We start from the raw sequence: 18,360 nt of genomic DNA, 5'->3' as shown, positions 1-18,360 counted from the left end.
GCACACCTGTTGTTAGATGTTAGCCCTGACCATTGTTTTTGAGGTTTTACACTGTTTGCCTGCAATCTGGACTGAACAGTGTATTACTTCTTGGTTGCGACAAGTCTCTAAAGAGGAACCTGGACTTGATTTTCTTCATGATGTTTTCAGTTGGTTCCCTAATGGGGAATGTTTTTTGCTGTGGCATACAGATTCTCTTTGTGGTTATAATCTTTATAGGCATGACGTTTCTACTATTCAAACTAATATTCTTTCATTTCGATACATTTAGGGGGTACAAGTGGCTTTTTGATGCATGAATCAATTGTATAGTGGTGAAGTCAAAGCTTTTAGTGTAGCTTTCACCTGAATAGTACACATGGTACACAGTAGGTTTTTTTGTTTTTGTGAGACAAGGTCTTGCTCTGGTGCCCAGGCTACAGTGCGGTGGCATCACCATAGCTCACTGCAACCTCAAACTCCTGGGCTCAAGCGATCAAAAGGATGAAATGATAACCCCAGGTCACATTTGACAGGTTGTTTTAAAAGTAAACAGGCTTTCAAATTAACCCACCTCTGGAAGCTGTTGTGATTCGTGGCAACATCCTGACCCTAAGTAAAGAATCTTATAATGAGTCCCTCAAATCGTTGACGTACTGATCAACGCACAACCTACTGACACTAAAAATGATGCTGATTTGTTTCTGAATCATCAGGTTTTACTGACTGTCTTGCACGCAGACGTGTTGGCTGACGTTGCACTCTGCGTCCAATGACTGCAACCTCTGCTTTGCACCTGCCAGTGAGAAAGGACAGCCTCGGTGTGAGGAGTCCCCCTCCCTCTCCTAAAGTTGACTATGACAGCCTTCCAACGTGTAACAGACTCCAGAACACTCCCAACTTTGTTGGTGTGTTTTCCTGGGTTGATTCTCACATTTGGCTTTCAATAAAGCTTTACCAAATTATTTCTGCTTCAACGGCCTTAATTTCGGTCAACAACAGAATCCCAGCCGTAGGGTGCTACTCATCTGCATGGCCCTCCTTCGGTTCTCTGACTTCATCTCCTGTTACTGTCTCCAGGGCTTTCTTCAGGCTACCCAGGCCTTGCTATGCTTTGAACATACTGGACGTGCTTCCCCGTGTTCCCTATTCCTGGGAACGCTCCCGTGCTGCCCTGGGGCTGAGCTCCGTGGGGGCTGAAACCAGGCCAAAGTCATTTTCTCCATCCAGAGCCGGCTGTTCTTATTCCTTCCCTCTCACTCGGCTTGAGCAGCAGTCACTTCTACCCTGATTTAGCCCAAGCCAAGCTTGCTCTGCCCACATAAATTACCTTATCGCCAAGGTTACACTTAACAAACTGCCGAATGGGTTGTAAAAAATTATGAGGATTTGAACTATCACCCAGTCACTTCTTGGCCTGTTAACTGACTGAACTATCACCCAGTGCGTCTGTCAGCGTCGGCATGGAGAAATCTAAAGCTTGGTTTCGAGAACCTTGAGATGACCTTTCTCCAGCACTGCAAATTTGATCCTTCCCATCTAACACTCCCGTTCTAAGTCCTCGCTGTGCTCCTCGCACCGGCCCTGCCCACCAGCCCCTTCCCACGATGCCTTCCCCGCGACCCTGTCCTCTGAAACACCCACTCCACAGTGGACACCGGCTCTCCTCGCTCAAGTACCACCTGGTGGCTGTCCATCTCCTCGCCTTGACAGAGACCTGGTCCCGCCGCCCGCCCCGGCACTGCCTTCCCTCCTGGCCCTGTCTCTCAAGCGCAGGCGGCTCATCTTGTACTTCCCGCAAACGTGGCAGCCAGGCCGGTCTCAGCACTGCCTCATCCACGACCCCTTCACCTTCACACACAAGCCTCCTCCCGCCAGCATGTGCTGTGCCCGTCTGGTCACCGCGACCAACAACCTGCCTGGCTGTTCATCCACACTCTGTGAGCTCTCTGGACACAGCCGAGCTGTCGGTGGCTTTGGTGCTCTGGAGGATGCGTAATTCCACGCCCAGACCCGAGGTACCTGCCCTTTACCTGTACTTCCCGCCCTCGCCGCAGGGACACGCCCTGGACCCTGCATCAGTCACGCCAGCTCCGCCTCACCCTGGGAGCTTCGGTTTCCCTCCAGCCCGACCGCCCTCACCTGACACACTTTCCGTTCCCTCCCAGGTTATGGGCACGATCCCCTCAGTTCACTCACACTCCTGCCGCTGCGCTGTCCTAGCGTTCACTCCTCTCGCAAAATCCAAGCCCGCCATAAGGCAGACCGCCTCGCTCTTCACTCTCGATCCAGGCTGCTGGATCGAGGCACCGGAGAGACGGGGACTGTGGACAGGGGGGAGGACGCACGGCTGTTGGAGAGGACAAGCGGGTAGAGGGTCGCCTGTGGTTGGAAATGTAAATTTGCAGAGACACCGGTTCCCACGGCGTGTGGTCTCCCCCAGTGCCTCAGGGTACGCGTGAAGCACACAGAGGTCTGGATTTGGAGCTCTGGAGGACAGACGGACAGCATGACAAGACAATGGAGGAACGAGCTTGACTGAAGCAAAGGACCAGAGTGTCGAGATTGAAGGCGGAAGGGAGGGAAAGCTGGCGACCTCTGTTGGGCCTCGCACGCCGTGTCCATCTGCCTTCTTTTTCTTCACTTGGGGTGTGCGAGAAACCAGCACCGTGTGGAGATCAGAGTGTTCAGAAGAGACTGCAGGTGGGGGTGACCCAGGTGGCAGGAATGGCGCCAGTTCTCTCGGACCACTCACCGCCACACGGATGTGGCTGTGTTGACGTGGAGACCTGGGAAGACCGGGTGCAGCGGTCGGTGAAGGCCTGGGGCTGGATTTCGTCCGTCGGGGAGACCAGACGTGGCGCTGGTGATTAAGAGCGCAGGCTTAGAGGCAGGGGGACGTGTTCCAGACCCTGCCAAACGACCGAAACCTCAGATAGTGCTGCACCCTATACCCGCTGTGTTTTCTCCCATACATCCACACCCATGATAACGTTTAATTTATAAATCAGGCCCAGTAAGAGATTAACAACAATCACTAATAATAAAACAGAACAATGATAACAACGTACTATAATACAAGTTAAGTGAATGTGGTTCCTTTCTCCCTCCCGTCCCCCCCCTCCCTGTCTACACGTCTCACTGCACTGTCCTCACATATTTTCGGTTGATTGTGGGTAACTGAAACCTCAGAGGGCCAAACTGCAGATGAAGAGGGTATTAGTCAGGGTGTTCCAGAGAAACAGAACCAACAGGACGTAGAGATAAAGATAGATAAATAGGAGACTTGTATGTGAACTGGCTCACATGATACAGAGGCTCCAAAGTCCCACGATATGCTGTCTGCAAGCCGAGGAACCAGAAAAGCCAATGGTGTGATTCAGTCCAAGTCCGAGGGATGGGGGCAGGCAGGGGCACGGGCATGGTCCCAGAATCAGAAGGCCCAAGAACAAGCAGGAGAAGACGGATGTCCCAGCTCAAGACACGTGAGAGAGAATGAAAGAGTTCAGTCTTGCTCTGTTGCCCAGGCTGGCCTCAAACTCCTGGGCTCAAGCCATCCTCCCTCCTCAGCCTTCTGAGCAGCTGGGACCACAGGCTCAATCTCTGCCTTTTTGTTCTCTGTGGGCGCTCAATGGGTTGGAGGATGTCTGCCCACAGTGGTGAGGGCGGACCTTATTTACTCCATCTACTGACTCAAATGCTTGCTACTCTCTTCCAGAAACACCCTCACAGACATGCCCAGAAATAATGTTTTACTGGCTATCTAGACATCCCTTGGCCCAGTAAAGTTGGCATATAGTATTAACCATCACACAGACAAACCAGAGTTCCAATCTGGACCTTCCACATACTAACTATAGAAACTGGGTAAATTACTTAAGTTCTCTTTCGGTTTCTTTTTTTGTTTTGGTTTTGGTTTTGTTATTTCGAGATGTCCACCCAGGCTGGAGTGCAGTGATGTCACTATAGCTCACTGCAACCTCAAACTCCTGGGCTCAAGCCATCCTCCTGCCTCAGCCTCCCCAGCAGCTGGGACTACAGGCCTGCGCCACTGCTCAGCCTCCCAAAGTGCTGGGATTACAGGCGTGAGCACTGCTCTCAGCAGGAGTCATTCTGAATTTCCTTCCTCCATGCCCATGTCCAATAGTAAACCATGCCACCTCTTGCTTCCAAAATACATTCTGAATTCATCCATTTACCCCTTCCACGGACACCACTCTAACTCAGGCCATCGAAGTTCTTGCCTACGACGCTGCACTCGCTTCCTGACACTCAGCCTTTCGCTCCTGTCCTCTGCAGCCCATTCTCCACGCAGCAGCCAGTGTGCTCCTTTTCTGCTAGAAATCAGGCCTGATCCCTTCTCTGCTTAAAAACACTTTGACAGTTTCTCAGCTAGAGGAAAATCCAAACTCCCTGCCACTGTTCACAGGGCACTGGATGATCTGGTCTCCCCGCACGCTGGCCTCCTGCCAGCGGCTCTGACTTATTTCCCGCCTCTCCTCGCTTTGATCACTGTGTTCCAGTCACGCTGGTCGTCCCTCTGACCTCTTCTAGACCCCGAGCGCATTCCTTACCTCGCAGTCTTTGCGCTCGCTGCTCTTCTGCCCGGTACGCCCGCTCCTCTGATCTCCATGACCGGTCCCTTCTCGTCCCTTGCATCTCTGCTCAGGTATCACCGCCTCAGAAAGTGTTCACGCGCCATTCAGCCCAAAGTATCCATCCACTGACCGTCACTCCATACCCGCACCCTCTTTTCTTTCTTCTTGGTAATTTCACATTACCACTGTGTGAAATTTGTGCTTATTTTTAAAAGTTTATTGTCAGCCTTTCCATTCCCCAACTAACACGGGAGCTCCGTGAGAACAGACATCTCGTTTCTTTCCTCACTTCCCAGAACCCAGAACTGTGTTTGGCGCGTAGCCTGTCCACACATTTGGGGAATGAGTGAAGAAGGAGGTAACATTACTGACCCAACTTTCCTGCTATTTCATATATTTACATAAAGGTCTTTTGGGAATACTCATATTTCTAACACTGGTCCTCATGAATGTCTTCTCCATGTATTCTAGAAAGTGCTAACCAGTCTTTAAAATGCAAGCAGCATATTTCACATCTGATTTCACGCAGGTATACTCTGAAGGGAATGAGTTTACGTTTCTATTGCCACTGACAGGATGGTCACATTTGTGGCAACGCACAACTATTTCTATGGAATTCAAAAACTGTCCCGTATCTCTCAGAGCCAAAGTGTGAGTTTTCATACAGGAAGTCACATCTGTAATGAAAAAGCCCAGACACCTAAGTCCTTAAGCAATTGCTCAAAGCATTTGATTGCATTATTTTTCTAGGCTTCGGAATGTTTCAAGGCTCATTCTCTTTGTGATATCCGTCCAGGCCAAACAGACTGGGGTTGGAAGGCAGGGTCACGTAACAATAGAAATATGATTCTGTTGCCCTTCTACTGTGAAACCCAACAGAATCGTGCCAAGTCCTGCTGGGCTGCAGCTGCTCTACTCTGCCCGAAATGCTAATGTGCACTGCGGGGAGGACATACCACTGGAGATGCAGACTGATGAGGCGGACAGACTCCTTTCCCCCGACTCTTGGGTCATAGTCTGATGCTCTGAGGCCGAGGCCAATAACGTCCTACAGAGATTTTGACAAAAAATAGCTATTTCAGATTTTACTCAAGATCCCCTTACCGTAAAAATCCATGCACAAATCTGTGGGATCAACAGCAGGGGCTGGACAGACCCTCTGAATCATCTTGTTCTCTGATGCTGAAGCTTTAATATGGGACTAAGCCTGGACCCTCTACTCTTTTCTCAAAGGACGGGTTCATTCTTTGGAGGCCGCCCCTTCCTCAGGCAAGTAACTGCGGACTGCCCCAACCCACATGATCTCCAGACATACCCTAATCTATGGGGAACACATAGTACTTAAGGTACTTCCTTAGAGTCAATAATCAAAATAAAACTAATAATTACAGCGAACGTTTAGTTTGCACTTAGTGTGTGCTAGGCACTTGAGCTAAGCACCACCATCCCAGGGAACTGAGGCTTAGAAAACTTTAAAAACTTGCCCAAGCTCAAAAGCTTGGAACTGAAGGAGGAAGTGATTGAATACTGGTCTTTCTACTACTGTCTATCCAGAAGCTACGCTCTTAACCAATATACTATACTGTCTCTTGTTGCACAAGTCATTATAAGGTTCTTCTGTAAAATTCTATTCTGTAGAATAGAAGGTAAAACAAATCAAGGAATTAGAGATGTTTGTTCTGGATATTAACTCAACATAATATTTGATTCAAATTATTTGTATATTAGTTCTCTATTGCTGCATAACATAATACCCCAAAATTTAGCAGCTTAAAACAACAAACATTCATTATTTCTCACAGTTTCTGAGGGTCAGGAACATGAGAGCCACTTAGTGGGCTGGTTCTGGTTCAGAGACTTTCATGAGGTTGCAGGGAAGCTATCATCAATCTCAGGACTCAACTGGTGCTGAAGGAGCTGCTTCCAAGCTCACTCAAGCTTGCTGGTGGGCCTCAGCTCCTCATTGACCACTGGCAGAAGACTTCATTCCTAGACGTCACGTGGGCCTGCCACAGGGCTGCTTACCCAGTGTGGCAGCTTGTTTCTCCTAGAGCAAGAGAGAGAGAAAAAGAGAGAATACCCAAGATGCAAAGCTTCTACTTCTGCTGTAGACTACAGTCACACAGACCAACCCTAGTACAAAGTGGGAGGTACCTACCCCAGGAGGCAGAGATCACTGGGTAGTATCTTGGAGACAAGCTACCACATTTGCTAGCATTTGAATCAATTTAATCTAGAGTTCTAACCCTGAATCTGCTATCTGCCATACAAATCACTTTAGGCTCTCTTATATACAAAACAGGGACATCCTAATTCAGAATCTTGAGGGATAAAGGGCCTCAGGTAACTGATTCAGATTCTGAGTTCTCTCTCTCTTTTAAAAGATGCAATTTAAATAATAATAACATTAGATAGTAATCACAGTGCCACCAAGAACTGGATGGCCCCATCCCAGGTTGCTCTTTGCTTTGTGCAGGAGGATAAGCCATCCATGACGAATGGCTGATTTTCTTCTCTTTAAAAAATTTTTAAATTATTTTTTATTCACAGCTTCTGTGGCTGTCTTAAAAAAATTACTTTTTTATTTTTTATTTTTCTATCAGGTAGCCCCCGAACCAGAAAAGGTTCAGAGAGACTCTCTATTTTCTTCTTAAGGATCTGTAGCTTCTTTGGTAGTTTACCAAATTGTTTTCACACTATTTCAGGAGGGTTTCTGATGTCCAACTGATAGTTCCCTAACGTTAAAATAAGACTTTTTCACCTTGTTTGGTCTGGACACAGGTCAACATTCTTCTCAGAGAAGCTTTCATTTATTTTGAAATATTAAAATAATATTTTAGGATACAAAAACAAAGTTTATTTTCAGGAAGCTTTGCTTTCTTTTTCAGTTAGTTCCAGACAAGGATTGTAACTTAAGATGTGAGAAAGGATTAAGTACATTGCTAAAGACATAGCCATCCTTCTTCAAGAAGCAGGAATAGTGAACAGTATTACTAATATCGTGATAACATTTTGATCATACTTTTTAAAAATCTTCTATGTTTTATAGAAATTTTTATATTTCCTTATGTAAAACCTGCTGGCAAGGTTAGCTTCCCCTTCTGTATTTTTATTTTCAATGTAGAATATAGGGCTATTAAATATTCTTATCCAACAAATTATATTTTTTTAAGGTACACTTAGTTCTCTATCACTAAACCACTATTATTATAAAAAAGGAATATCTTGCAATGCTGAATTTAGCAGCTCAAACTCTTTTTTTTCTTTTTCTTTTCTTTTTTCTTTTTTTTAAGAAAAGGCCTTGCTCTGTTCCTGGAGCTACAGTACAGTGGCATCAACACAGCTCATGCAGCCTCAAACTCCTGAGTTCAAGTAATCCTCCTGCCTCAGCCTCCAGAGTAGCTGGGACTACTGGCACATCCACATGCAGCTAATTTTTGTATTTTTTGTAGAGATGGGTCTCACTATGTTGCTCAGATTAGCCCGAACTTTTAAGTGCCTTATAATAGTGTCCTCGAATAAGACAGCCAGTAGCTACATGTGACTACTGAGCACTTAAAAAGTGTGGTAGTCCAAATTAAAATGTGCTGTAAAATACACACTGGATTCTTAAGCTTTATGGGGGAGAAAACAAAAGGTAAGATCAATGATTTTTGTATAACAATGTAAAATATCAATAATTTCTGTATTTATTACATGATAAAATGACAATGTCCTGGATACGTGCTGGATTAACTAAGTATTTTATTAAAAGTAATTTCACCCTTTCTTTTTACTTTTTTAATGTGTAGCACTGCCAGATAAAATACAGGACAATCAGTTACACGTGAATTCCATATATTCCTGCATGAGACATAATACTAAAAAAATTATTTGTTCTTTATGTGAAATTCAAATTTAACTAGGTGCTTTCTATTTTTATTTGCTAAATCCAAAAAAATTAATATAGCTACTAGAAACTTTAGCATAACAAATATAGCTCCTTATTCTATTTCACAGCGCTGCTTTTGAATCAACGAGTTGCTATTTCTTTTTCTTACCAGTTAACTCCTGAGCAAGCTCTATGCAGAAATAAGTAATTAAGAGGGGAACATTTAATCCTAGCGTAGGATCGTTAATCTCGAAGTTAAATTTTTACACCTGCTTGAACAAAACTGCTTGTTACAGACCAAAATAATAAAAAGGGCTTCTGGACCGGAATTAAAAGTCATTGCTCCCCGTCTCCTACTGGGATAGTTAACAGTCCCAGTTTTAAAATAATCCGTCACCTGGGCGGTGTCAACTGTCTCCAGACCCTGGGCCAGTCTCGGTCCTGGCCAAGAGCCGGGAGGGAGCGGGCGTCGTCCATGCTCGAGCTCAGCGGCCACCGGCCCGTCTGCACCTGTCCCGCGCCGGAGGGTCGCGCTCGGCCTCGGACGGCCAGGCCACGAGTCTCGCCGCCGGCCTCCCCCAGCCTGCGCCACCCGGTCACCCCTCGGGCCGGGCCCCACCCGGCCCCAGGCACGGGCCCCGCCCTGCCCAGACGCTGCCTGTGGGCCCGGCCGGCCCAGCTCCGCCCCGCCGCGCCGCACTGGCGGGGAGGCCCCGCGGCCCCGGCCCAGAGCCCGCCCCGGCCCGCCCCTATGTAAGGCCGGCGCGGCTGAGGCGGCGGCGGGAGCCGGGAGCGGCGACTCGGCACGCGGCCTCGCTCGGTTCCTCGCTCTCGGGTCGCGCGGCGGCGGCGGCCCCCCGCGCACGCGCACAACGCTCCGCGCCCGCCGGATCCTGCGACCCCGCGCCGCGCCGCAGAGGGCGGCATGCGGGACTACGACGAGGTGACCGCCTTCCTGGGCGAGTGGGGGCCCTTCCAGCGCCTCGTCTTCTTCCTGCTCAGCGCCAGCATCATCCCCAACGGCTTCAGCGGCCTGTCGGCCATGTTCCTGGCGGGGACCCCCGAGCACCGCTGCCGGGTGCCGGACGCCGCGAACCTGAGCGGCGCGTGGCGCAACCACAGCGTCCCGCTGCGGCTGCAGGACGGCCGCCAGGTGCCGCACAGCTGCCGCCGCTACCGGCTGGCCGCCATCGCCAACTTCTCGGCGCTCGGGCTGGAGCCGGGGCGCGACGTGGACCTGGCGCAGCTGGAGCAGGAGAGCTGCCTGGACGGCTGGGAGTTCAGCCGGGACGTCTACCTGTCCACCATCGTGACCGAGGTGGGTGCCCGCGCCGTCCCTGCGCACGCGCGCCCCTCTCAGGTGCACGCGGGATGCTGTCACTCGCCTCCCTCCACACGCAGCTCCCTGGTGACAGGTGTCCTCCGCCAGGTGGCTCAGAGCCCTTTGCGGGGTGCCTTCCATCCAGAGTGTGCCCCTCACGGCACAGACCAGCCCGGGCTCCCATTCTGGTGGCCGCATTGAAGAGGGAACCAAGAAGGCCCTGGTGGCCCCTGGGCGATACTCCAAGGCCCCGGAGGGGTCATTAATTCCCCTGGATGGAGTTGGGAGTGGCGAGCCAGGGCTTGGACCAAGGGGCTATCACCGTTTTTCCTCCAGTCTCTTGGCATCTGTTCAGAAAAAGAGAAAATACTCCTCTTTCCTAAACTTTTAAAGGAAGCATTTGTATAAAACTGCCTCTTCCCGCTCTTCTCCAGTTACTCCTTCCCCCACGCATCCTCAACCCAAAATGACGATCTGGTCATGCCCAGTAAGAAATCGTTTACCTTTTGCCCGTGGTCAGTGGTCAGTGTTTTAGGATGCATGCATCTGCACATCTGCTCAGGGTGACTTGTGGACCTGGAATGTTTTCCTAGGCATTCTGTGGCAAAGTCAGTGTCCAGATTTAGTTAAAACATGCAACCTTAGTTCACAGAGAGTCAAGGAAACCTTTCATATTTCCCAGCCCCTTGGATTTTCGTTTTGGGTGGCTCTGTCTGTCCCCTGGTGAACCTGTTGGAGCTGGATGTATGACATGATGTTAACGGTGCATGTGCTTTATGTCTTACTCAGATACTGGCACTCTAACTCCCTGGAGTTCCAGCTGGACTGGAGAAGCCGGCAGTGACGGAACTCTCCTTGATAGGCCCTGGGTCACCAGGTTCACTGAGTGTCAGGATTAGGGATTTGCAGGTTAGAGAAGGTTTCCTGAGGGGGGAGGCCTCTCGGTGAGTCTGGGGTGTTCAGCTCAGCAGAATACTGAACGGAAGGCCCAGGTGCAACAGCAAGAAAATACCCAGCAGGAGGGCAGCGTTGGGGGCAGGGGAGAACTCAGGGGAGGGTGCCGCAGGTCCAGGGGTCCCCAAAGAATTGGAACCTTCATTTGTCTCAAATCCTGGGTCCTAAGGCCGGGCGCTGTGGCTCACGCCTGTAATCCTAGCTGTCTGGGAGGCCAAGGCGGGCGGATTGTTTGAGCTCAGGAGTTCGAAACCAGCCTGAGCAAGAGCAAGACCCCATCTCTACTAAAAATAGAAAGAAATTAATTGGACAACTAAAAATATATAGAAAAAATTAGCCGGGCATGATGGCGCATGCCTGTAGTCCCAGCTACTCGGGAGGCTGAGGCAGGAGGATCACTTGAGCCCAGGAGTTTGAGGTTGCTGTGAGCTAGGCTGACGCCAAGGCACTCCAGCCCGGGCAACACAGTGAGACTCTGTCTCACAAAAAAAAAAAAAAAAAAATCCTGGGTCCTAGCCCCACAAGTGAATCTATGACCTTCCTGGAAGCCAGTGAGAATGGAAGGCAGAGGCTGTCCCTAAAAAAAAAAAAAAAAAAATCCTGGGTCCTAGCCCCACAAGTGAATCTATGACCTTCCTGGAAGCCAGTGAGAATGGAAGGCAGAGGCTGTCCCTGGGGTTGCAGGCAGAAGCCACGGAGGAGAACAGGACACCGGAGTTCCCACAAGTTCTAGTGACTGCAAAGAAGAGGAAGGCAGTGAAGCCAGAAGCAGCTCATGGCATCTCCTCGGTTCTCGCCCTGACCCCTGAGAAGCCCCTGGCGTACTCGAGCCCTTTGCTCCTGCCTGCTGCCCCATCTTGGCTTCACCGAGTGGTGGTAGCATTGATGCGCTCGCTCCCAAAGGCCAGCTGTGCTGGAGGGTCTGAGCCTACCTTGCCGCCAGTATCAGTTTTTCGTTTTTTATATGTAGACTGTCTATTTAGCTGCCTTAGCAGTTTCGTGAGAGTTGTATGCCCTTTCACCTACTTGCAGGTTGTCAGTCTTAGCTGGGAGGCGAGATTAATACTTTACTTAGCCTCGTTTCTGGATGCTGGAATGTCTGACTTTAAAAATTCAAAGCTACTTTTTCCTCTCAGGAGAACAGTTACTATTGGAAACTGCTGCATCAACATTCTGATGGCTTTTTTAAAGGCCCGTTTTCTTGCAACCCAGACCCAGCACACTGACTACTGCAGCTAGCTAGTCTTGTGCCTGCTAAATACCTCCAAGCCTGCCCTCTGCTCCAGATCATACATAGAGGTGTTTGGAAGTACAGTGGTATTGAATTCCTATTCATATTTTTCTTTTCTTTTCTCTTTTCTTTTCTTTCCTTCCTTCCTTCTTTCCTTCTTTCCTTCCTTCCTTCCTTGTTTCTTTCTTTCCTTTCCTTCCTTTTTTATAGGGGCTCACTCTCCCAGGCTAGAGTACTGTGGTACAGTCATAGCTCCCTGCAGCCTCAAACTCCTGGGCTCAAGCAATCCTCTTGGCTCAGCCCTCCTGAGTAGCTGAGACTATAGGCGCATGCCACCATGCCCAGCTAATTTTTTTAATTATTTTTTGTAGAGGCAGGGGTCTTGCTATGTTGCCCAGGCTGGTCTTAAACTCCTGGCCTCAAGAGATTCTCCCATCTCAGCCTCCCAAAGTACTGGGATTACAGGCATGAGCTACCATACCTGGCCTCCTATTCATATTGTTCAGCCAAAGACTTGAATCTCAGGTCTCCTGTTTGGTTTTCTTTTCCCTTTTTTCACGTTAAAATATATACCTGTAGTACTAAACTTTGTGGTAGCTTTAGATCTTTGCAGCTTCCTCAATTCCTGACACAGTGCTGGATTCAGAGGGAGGTTCTCAGGAAAATTTTTATTGACTGAGTTAATGAATAAGAAATCATCTCCAAAGTTTGAGAACTGAAGGAAAACCAACGGTTTAATTCTTAGAAGGGGAGTTTGGGAGTGGCTGAAAAGGATTGACTGGAATGTCGTAAGGGAAATGTGATTTCCCACCTCGTTAACTGAGGCTTGGTGCCGAGTGGATCTGGAACAAGACGTTGGGATTGGCAGAAAGAGAGGACAGTACTTAGGAGATGAAAGAGGTCTGTGCTCCCATGTTCCAGGAGTAGTCTGGTGGTCCACATGCTTCCAGGCTGGCCCCTCCGCTGCCCTTCGGTCGTGCCTGGGGTGCTGGGGAGTCGGCCAGCCCATCCTGCAGTGCTTCTCAGCCCAGGACTGCCCCCTCCTCCAGGAACCTAGGTGATTTCTCAGGTGGCCTAGGCCATCCACTTTTTGGTTTCACCATAGCTCAGCCCAGCCTATAGGCAGAAAGGTTCCTTCAGAAACTTTTTTTTTTTTTTTTTGAGGCAGAGTGTCTGCTCTGTTGCCCAGGCTGCAGTGCCGTGGCGTCAGCGTAGCTCACAGCAACCTCAAACTGCTGGACTCAAGCGATCCTCCCACCTCGGCCTCCCAGAGTGGTAGGATTACAGGCGTGAGCCACCGCACCCGGCATAGAAACTTCTAAGCTGGCACTGAGGAGTCCGGGCCTCTTTAGCTGGCAGTCCTCTGCATCGCCTTGCTCCCTGCCTGTCTCTGCTTCCCAGAGCTGCCTGGCTCAGTCCTCAGCAGGACTCCCACTCACTCCCTATTGTCCTGGACTAGCTTTTCTATCAGCCTCGTCTCAGGTATAGATAGATGGTCCTGGAAAATGGGAGAGCCCCCACTGGTATCCACAGACCTGCCTGGAGGAATAGCCACAGCGACCTGGGAGTGGGGCCAGGGCTGAGTCTGGGCTGGAACAACCAGAGAGGCCTGGAGCTTGTGCCTTGCTGCTGTCTATGCCTTTGCTAACTTCTCTCACTCGGGAAGCGCGGACACTTGTCCAGGCCTTTGCATCTTACGGGAAGTCAGAGAAGCCACTTTGCTGGGCCCTGCATCCCCGGTGTGTGACAAATCATAGTAGACACATCTGGCTATGAGCGGTCAGATTGAGCCCCTCACTGGCTAGCTGAGAGCCGTCACCCTGGGTCAGAGTTCTGACAGTTGACACAAAGCAAGGGGTCAGGGAACAAAGAAAATAAGTCTATTCTAGACATTGAAGTTTAGAGTTCATCTAGACTTTGGGCAGCCAGGCAAGGACCAAGCCCAAAGGATACTATGATGCTGAAGGTTGACAACCTTTATATTTATCTGTGTACTCACTCCCCTGGGTACCAAACAGCTCCTGAGCCTCTCCTCTGTACAGGGCACTGGCAGGCACTGTAGGGGGTATGATAGCAAACACTTCTTTTCTTTGCACTGACCACCTTGAGGCAAGGATCCACCATTCACTGTAGCAGCAGGTAGGACGGACTGTGTAGGAACACATGGCGTGCGGTAACACGTGGTGTCTACCAGTGTGTCTGACCGTTGGTGTGGTCAGGCTAGGTACATCTCAGGGGAGAACTTCTGCCTCACGATCACAGACCCTATTTCTTTTCCCTTCCAGCCAATTCACAGGTAAGAACATTTAGTCCCAGGGAGCTATGTTGTCTCTCTTCTTCCCGTGATTGAAATGCAGTGCTAATTATGTATGAGTGTCAGAGGCACAATTCTCCCTCTTTTACAAAAGTTGAACAGCCTTATTGAGATATAAGTTACATAAAACCTGCACATACCTGAAGTGTACAGTTTGAAAAGCTTGGCACATACATCTACGCACCTGTGCAGCCGTCACCACCTGAAAGGCGCGTTTCTCAGCAGAACGAAGTGCAAGTCAGGCCCCTTGCCGGAGCTGCTCCCGGGTGTTTTTCAGGTTGGATCTGCTTTCGCAGCTCACCCAGCCGAGAGGTGATGACGTTAGACCTGTGACCTGAGCCTTCACCCACACATTCCCGTTTAACGTTGATACCCGTTGTCGTCAGCCGGTACAGCGCATCCTGTGTGCCGAGCGGCGGCATCGATAAGCTGCAGCTGCTTTAGTCTTAGCCGGGGAGCCAGGAGCTCAGTACGGAAACCCCCCGCTCCCGGGTTGCTGTGCTCTGATTGCTTTGTGAACACTGGAGGCAGAGGGTGCTCAGCCTGGACTCCGTGGCTTCTTGTCCCACCCCTCTAAGGAGGACTCAGGCCGTGGCCTGGAGCCCGTGCAGTCCATCTGTTGGCTGCCAGGCGGGTGGATGGACTGCTGGGGGGACGCGATCCGTGCCTGCCCCGTGCTCACTTTTGACACCTGTCGCATTTCCTGACCCTACTCACAGCCCCCCTGAGGCTGGTGGAAAAGAAGTGTTAACGCGTGTTCGCTTTTGGAGGGCCCAACGCCAGGTCCTGAGAGTTGAGAAGGACGGTCAGTGGTGGGTGGAGGGCACTGTTAATCCAGGGGTCACACACTTGCCTAGACTAAGGACAGGCGGCACCAGGTGGGGAGGGTGGGGCTGAGGGACCCCCAGAGGTGCCTATCCCAAGGTGGGCACCATAGTCACGCTGTGCCCTGCAACCCCAGAACTCGCTGGTGATGCCCACGTGGATCTCTCGCTCATCCCTCTTGGCCCCCAGTCCTCATGACAGATCTGTAGAGAAACGGCTGCTGACCCTTTGTTCATTCTTTTCACCTTTTTTATTGCAAAAGTAATACATGTTAGCTGGGAGATAGATCCCGTCGTACTCAAGAGTGGCCATAGCTATAGTCTGGCCCCTGACGCTCAGCCTAACACCAGAGGCCCGCACCCCCCCATCAGCGATTCCCTCAGCTTTGTCTCCCCCACCACGGCCACTCCCGGCTTTAACAGCCCCATGGGGATGGGGTCTGCCCTAGGAGTACTCACCCACCTCCCAGAGAGAGGGTGTCTGGGTGCCAACACCTCTGAGGCTGCGGCGGCTGTGATGCTCTGACACTCCTGATCCTGCCCGTCTGGGCTTCCTGGAGATCGCCAGCCCACGCTCAGCCCGTCCAGGTGCACGCGTATTCCGGGTGGAGAGCTGGCAGCACGCCTGGCTGCAGGGGCTCTTTGTGTCCAGCCTGAGGGCTGCCCTCCGACCCCTCCGAGGGGTGCCCGGGGGCTGAGAGCACCCTTGCCAGCAGGGCGGAGAAGCAGACTTGCTTTTCCCTGTGTCACTGGCCCGGAAGATCGGCTTCGTTCCAGGGAGCCACACGCTCTCCCTGCCTCTGTTCATGAGCGGGGAGCCGACTCCCCACTCCGGGCAGGCTGGCAGCCCGGTGCCACGAGTCTGAGTTCCCGGGAGGGTGGCTGTTCACGTGAGAAGTCTGCAAAGGTTGTTACTTAGTGCCATCTCTCTGTTCTGGGAAATGTTTTTCTGGGAACCACCAAGTTTCTTGTTTTGGCTTTTTCCTTCTTTTTGCTCCTTCTGAGGCTGGGGCAGCCTCGTGTCTGAGTGTCGGGTACTTCCCATGCACCCCGCCCTTGCAGACTCTTCCTGCCCGTGGTAACTGCGGATGGAACCACACATCGAGTGCTGCTTGGGGGCAGCGCAGCCTGTTCCCTCCCCCAGTCCCTGTTTTACAGACGGAGAAACTAAGGCACGATATATTGGTGGGAAGTGCTTGTCTGAAGCTGGACAACCGTTTAGAATAGAAGCTGAAACCCAGTTTCCTAAGTCCCAGCTCAGAGCCTTCGGCTATAATTGGGCCTGGTGTTATTGGCGTGCAGCATCAGGGATTCCAGCTTAAATGTCACGAGAAGGACCTAGGGGTCATTGGCCTAGAGCAGAGCCTGAGCAGAGCTGAAGGAACAGGTCCAGACGGTGCAGTCTGGGCCCTCTGGCCTCCGTGCCTTGCGGGATGCCTTGACCCCGGAGCCCTGCCCCAGAACCACTCCTGTGCCGTTCGTGCCAGCGGCCTGAACCCCCCGCCCCGAGCAAGGGCACCTGCCTCTTCCATAGCCCTGGGCTCTGCTCAGAATTTTAGGAGCAAGCACCAGAGGCCCTGCCTTCTCCTGGGTTGGCATGTGGGCAGAGCACTGCCCCTGCCTGTCTCCCCTCCTCAAAAGGGGAGCAAGACAGTGAGGCCCACAAAGCCATGAAAACAGGATGGGGAGGGAGCCTGCTCTCTGCCTACTGCCCGGTGAGCCTTCGCGGCCTAAGCGAGCTCACACACTGAGACCACGCGGGAAGCAGGATGTTCTGCTTTCATTTTCTAGGAAGCCTTAAATTTAAAACCTTTTCAAAGGAAGTGAGTGATACAGCCCTTTGCTCCTCCTGCAGTGGAACCTGGTGTGTGAGGACGACTGGAAGGCCCCCCTCACGGTCTCCATGTTTTTCGTGGGAGTGCTGGTGGGCTCCTTCATTTCGGGGCAGCTCTCGGACAGGTAAGGTCTCTGTCTCCTGCTGTTTTGACCCATTTCTCACAAGCAGGTTATTGTGGGATTCCAAAGCTTTCAACTCAAGGACCATTAATGGCTTAAGGAATCCCCAAACCTTTGTAATTATACACAAGATGTTAGAGGTTGTATGTGAGCATTATTTTGGAGAAAGGTCTGTAGCTATCATGAAGTTCTCAGAAGGGGTCATTATGTTGTGTCTCCCTACTCTGGAGCTTCTGGGTCTGTCACAAAAGCCTGAGACGAGAAGAGCAGCCCTCAGCAAGTCCGTGGCCACGCTGGCACCTGTGGGGACAGCCACAGAGTCAGTGGTCGCTCAGGAGGAAGGAGTCCCGGCGTCCTCTAGTAGAGAAGTTCAGGATGAGAACGTCGTCCTGCCTTAGGAGCAAAGCTGTTCTGTCCTACAGCACAGCTCAGTGATTTGGCACGTTTGCATTTACGGATTATTGTCTGTTCCTGAGAAGGCTTTCCTCGTGAAAAATTTAAATATGTACATTTCTCACTAGATTTGTCTTTTCCAGAGTGTCATCTAGTGCTTTTTTTAAAAAGAAAAACAATCCTGCAGTCGCCAGTGAGCATTAAAGAGTCCAGTAGACCCTGACCACGATCGACGATTCTAGCTGAGCCTGAGACACCTGCCTCTTTGGAGGAAAAGCCTTCGCTTCTCCAGATCTTTAACCTAGCAGCAAGCATGGATTATTTACATTTATTTAACAAATGCATAGCACCTAATATGCACCAGATGCTGTTATAAGTACTATATAGATTTTTTAAAAAACCAAATAATTTAATCCTCATAACCCTGTGAAGTAGGAACTAATTCCCATTTTTCAGACGGGGAAAGTGAAGCAGACGGGGTTAGATGACCTGCCCAAATGGCTTCCCCAGGGTAACCCAGCTGGCAAGTGGCAGAGTTGGGATTTGGACCTAGTTTTGTTCCTCCTCTGTTCTGTACGGACTCCTGTTCCAGGTCCTTGCTGTCCTGGAACTTGCTTTCTAGCAAGGCAGAGCGTATTGAGCGGCCAACTGAGGAGGTGGTTGTTATCCTTGGCCGAGTTAAGTGATGCCGAGAGGTGCAGGGCGTGGGGGGTGTCTCGCAGGGAGGTCAGGGGAGACACCGCGACAAGGCGAAGCGTAGGCTGAGAGTTGAAAGATGAGTAGAAATCAGCAAGCTAACGGGGTGGAAAGAGGAAAGAGCGTTCCTGGCAGGGGAACAGCGTGTGCTAAAGCCTAGACTCGTGGAGAGGCTCGGGACGGAGAAAGGTCCATTGTGCAGAGGTGCGGCGAGCAGAGAGGC

The 18,360-nt window shown here is 50.8% G+C and overlaps 1 protein-coding gene across 2 annotated transcripts in view; it reads left to right on the top strand.

Moving 5' to 3' along the window:
• The first annotated feature begins 9,212 nt into the window (after positions 1-9,212).
• Positions 9,213-18,360, top strand: part of SLC22A5 (solute carrier family 22 (organic cation/carnitine transporter), member 5) — a 22,653-nt gene continuing 13,505 nt past the window's right edge. The window contains exons 1-4 of one of the 2 annotated variants that reach the window (XM_012657627.1): positions 9,374-9,766; positions 14,847-14,859; positions 16,751-16,830; positions 16,948-17,051. In XM_012657627.1, coding sequence (XP_012513081.1) covers positions 9,374-9,766; positions 14,847-14,859; positions 16,751-16,830; positions 16,948-17,051 — 590 coding nt within the window. Of the gene's footprint in view, positions 9,767-14,846; positions 14,860-16,750; positions 16,831-16,947; positions 17,052-18,360 lie in introns of both variants that reach the window. The other variant, XM_012657628.1, reaches the window with a different exon arrangement.

The sequence above is a fragment of the Propithecus coquereli genome, unplaced genomic scaffold (genome assembly GCF_000956105.1).
Source record: "Propithecus coquereli isolate 6110/MARCELLA unplaced genomic scaffold, Pcoq_1.0 Scaffold553, whole genome shotgun sequence".
NCBI classification, from domain to species: domain Eukaryota; kingdom Metazoa; phylum Chordata; class Mammalia; order Primates; family Indriidae; genus Propithecus; species Propithecus coquereli.
Note: the sequence above shows the minus strand (reverse complement) of the source record. Positions and strands in the feature narration are given on the sequence as shown.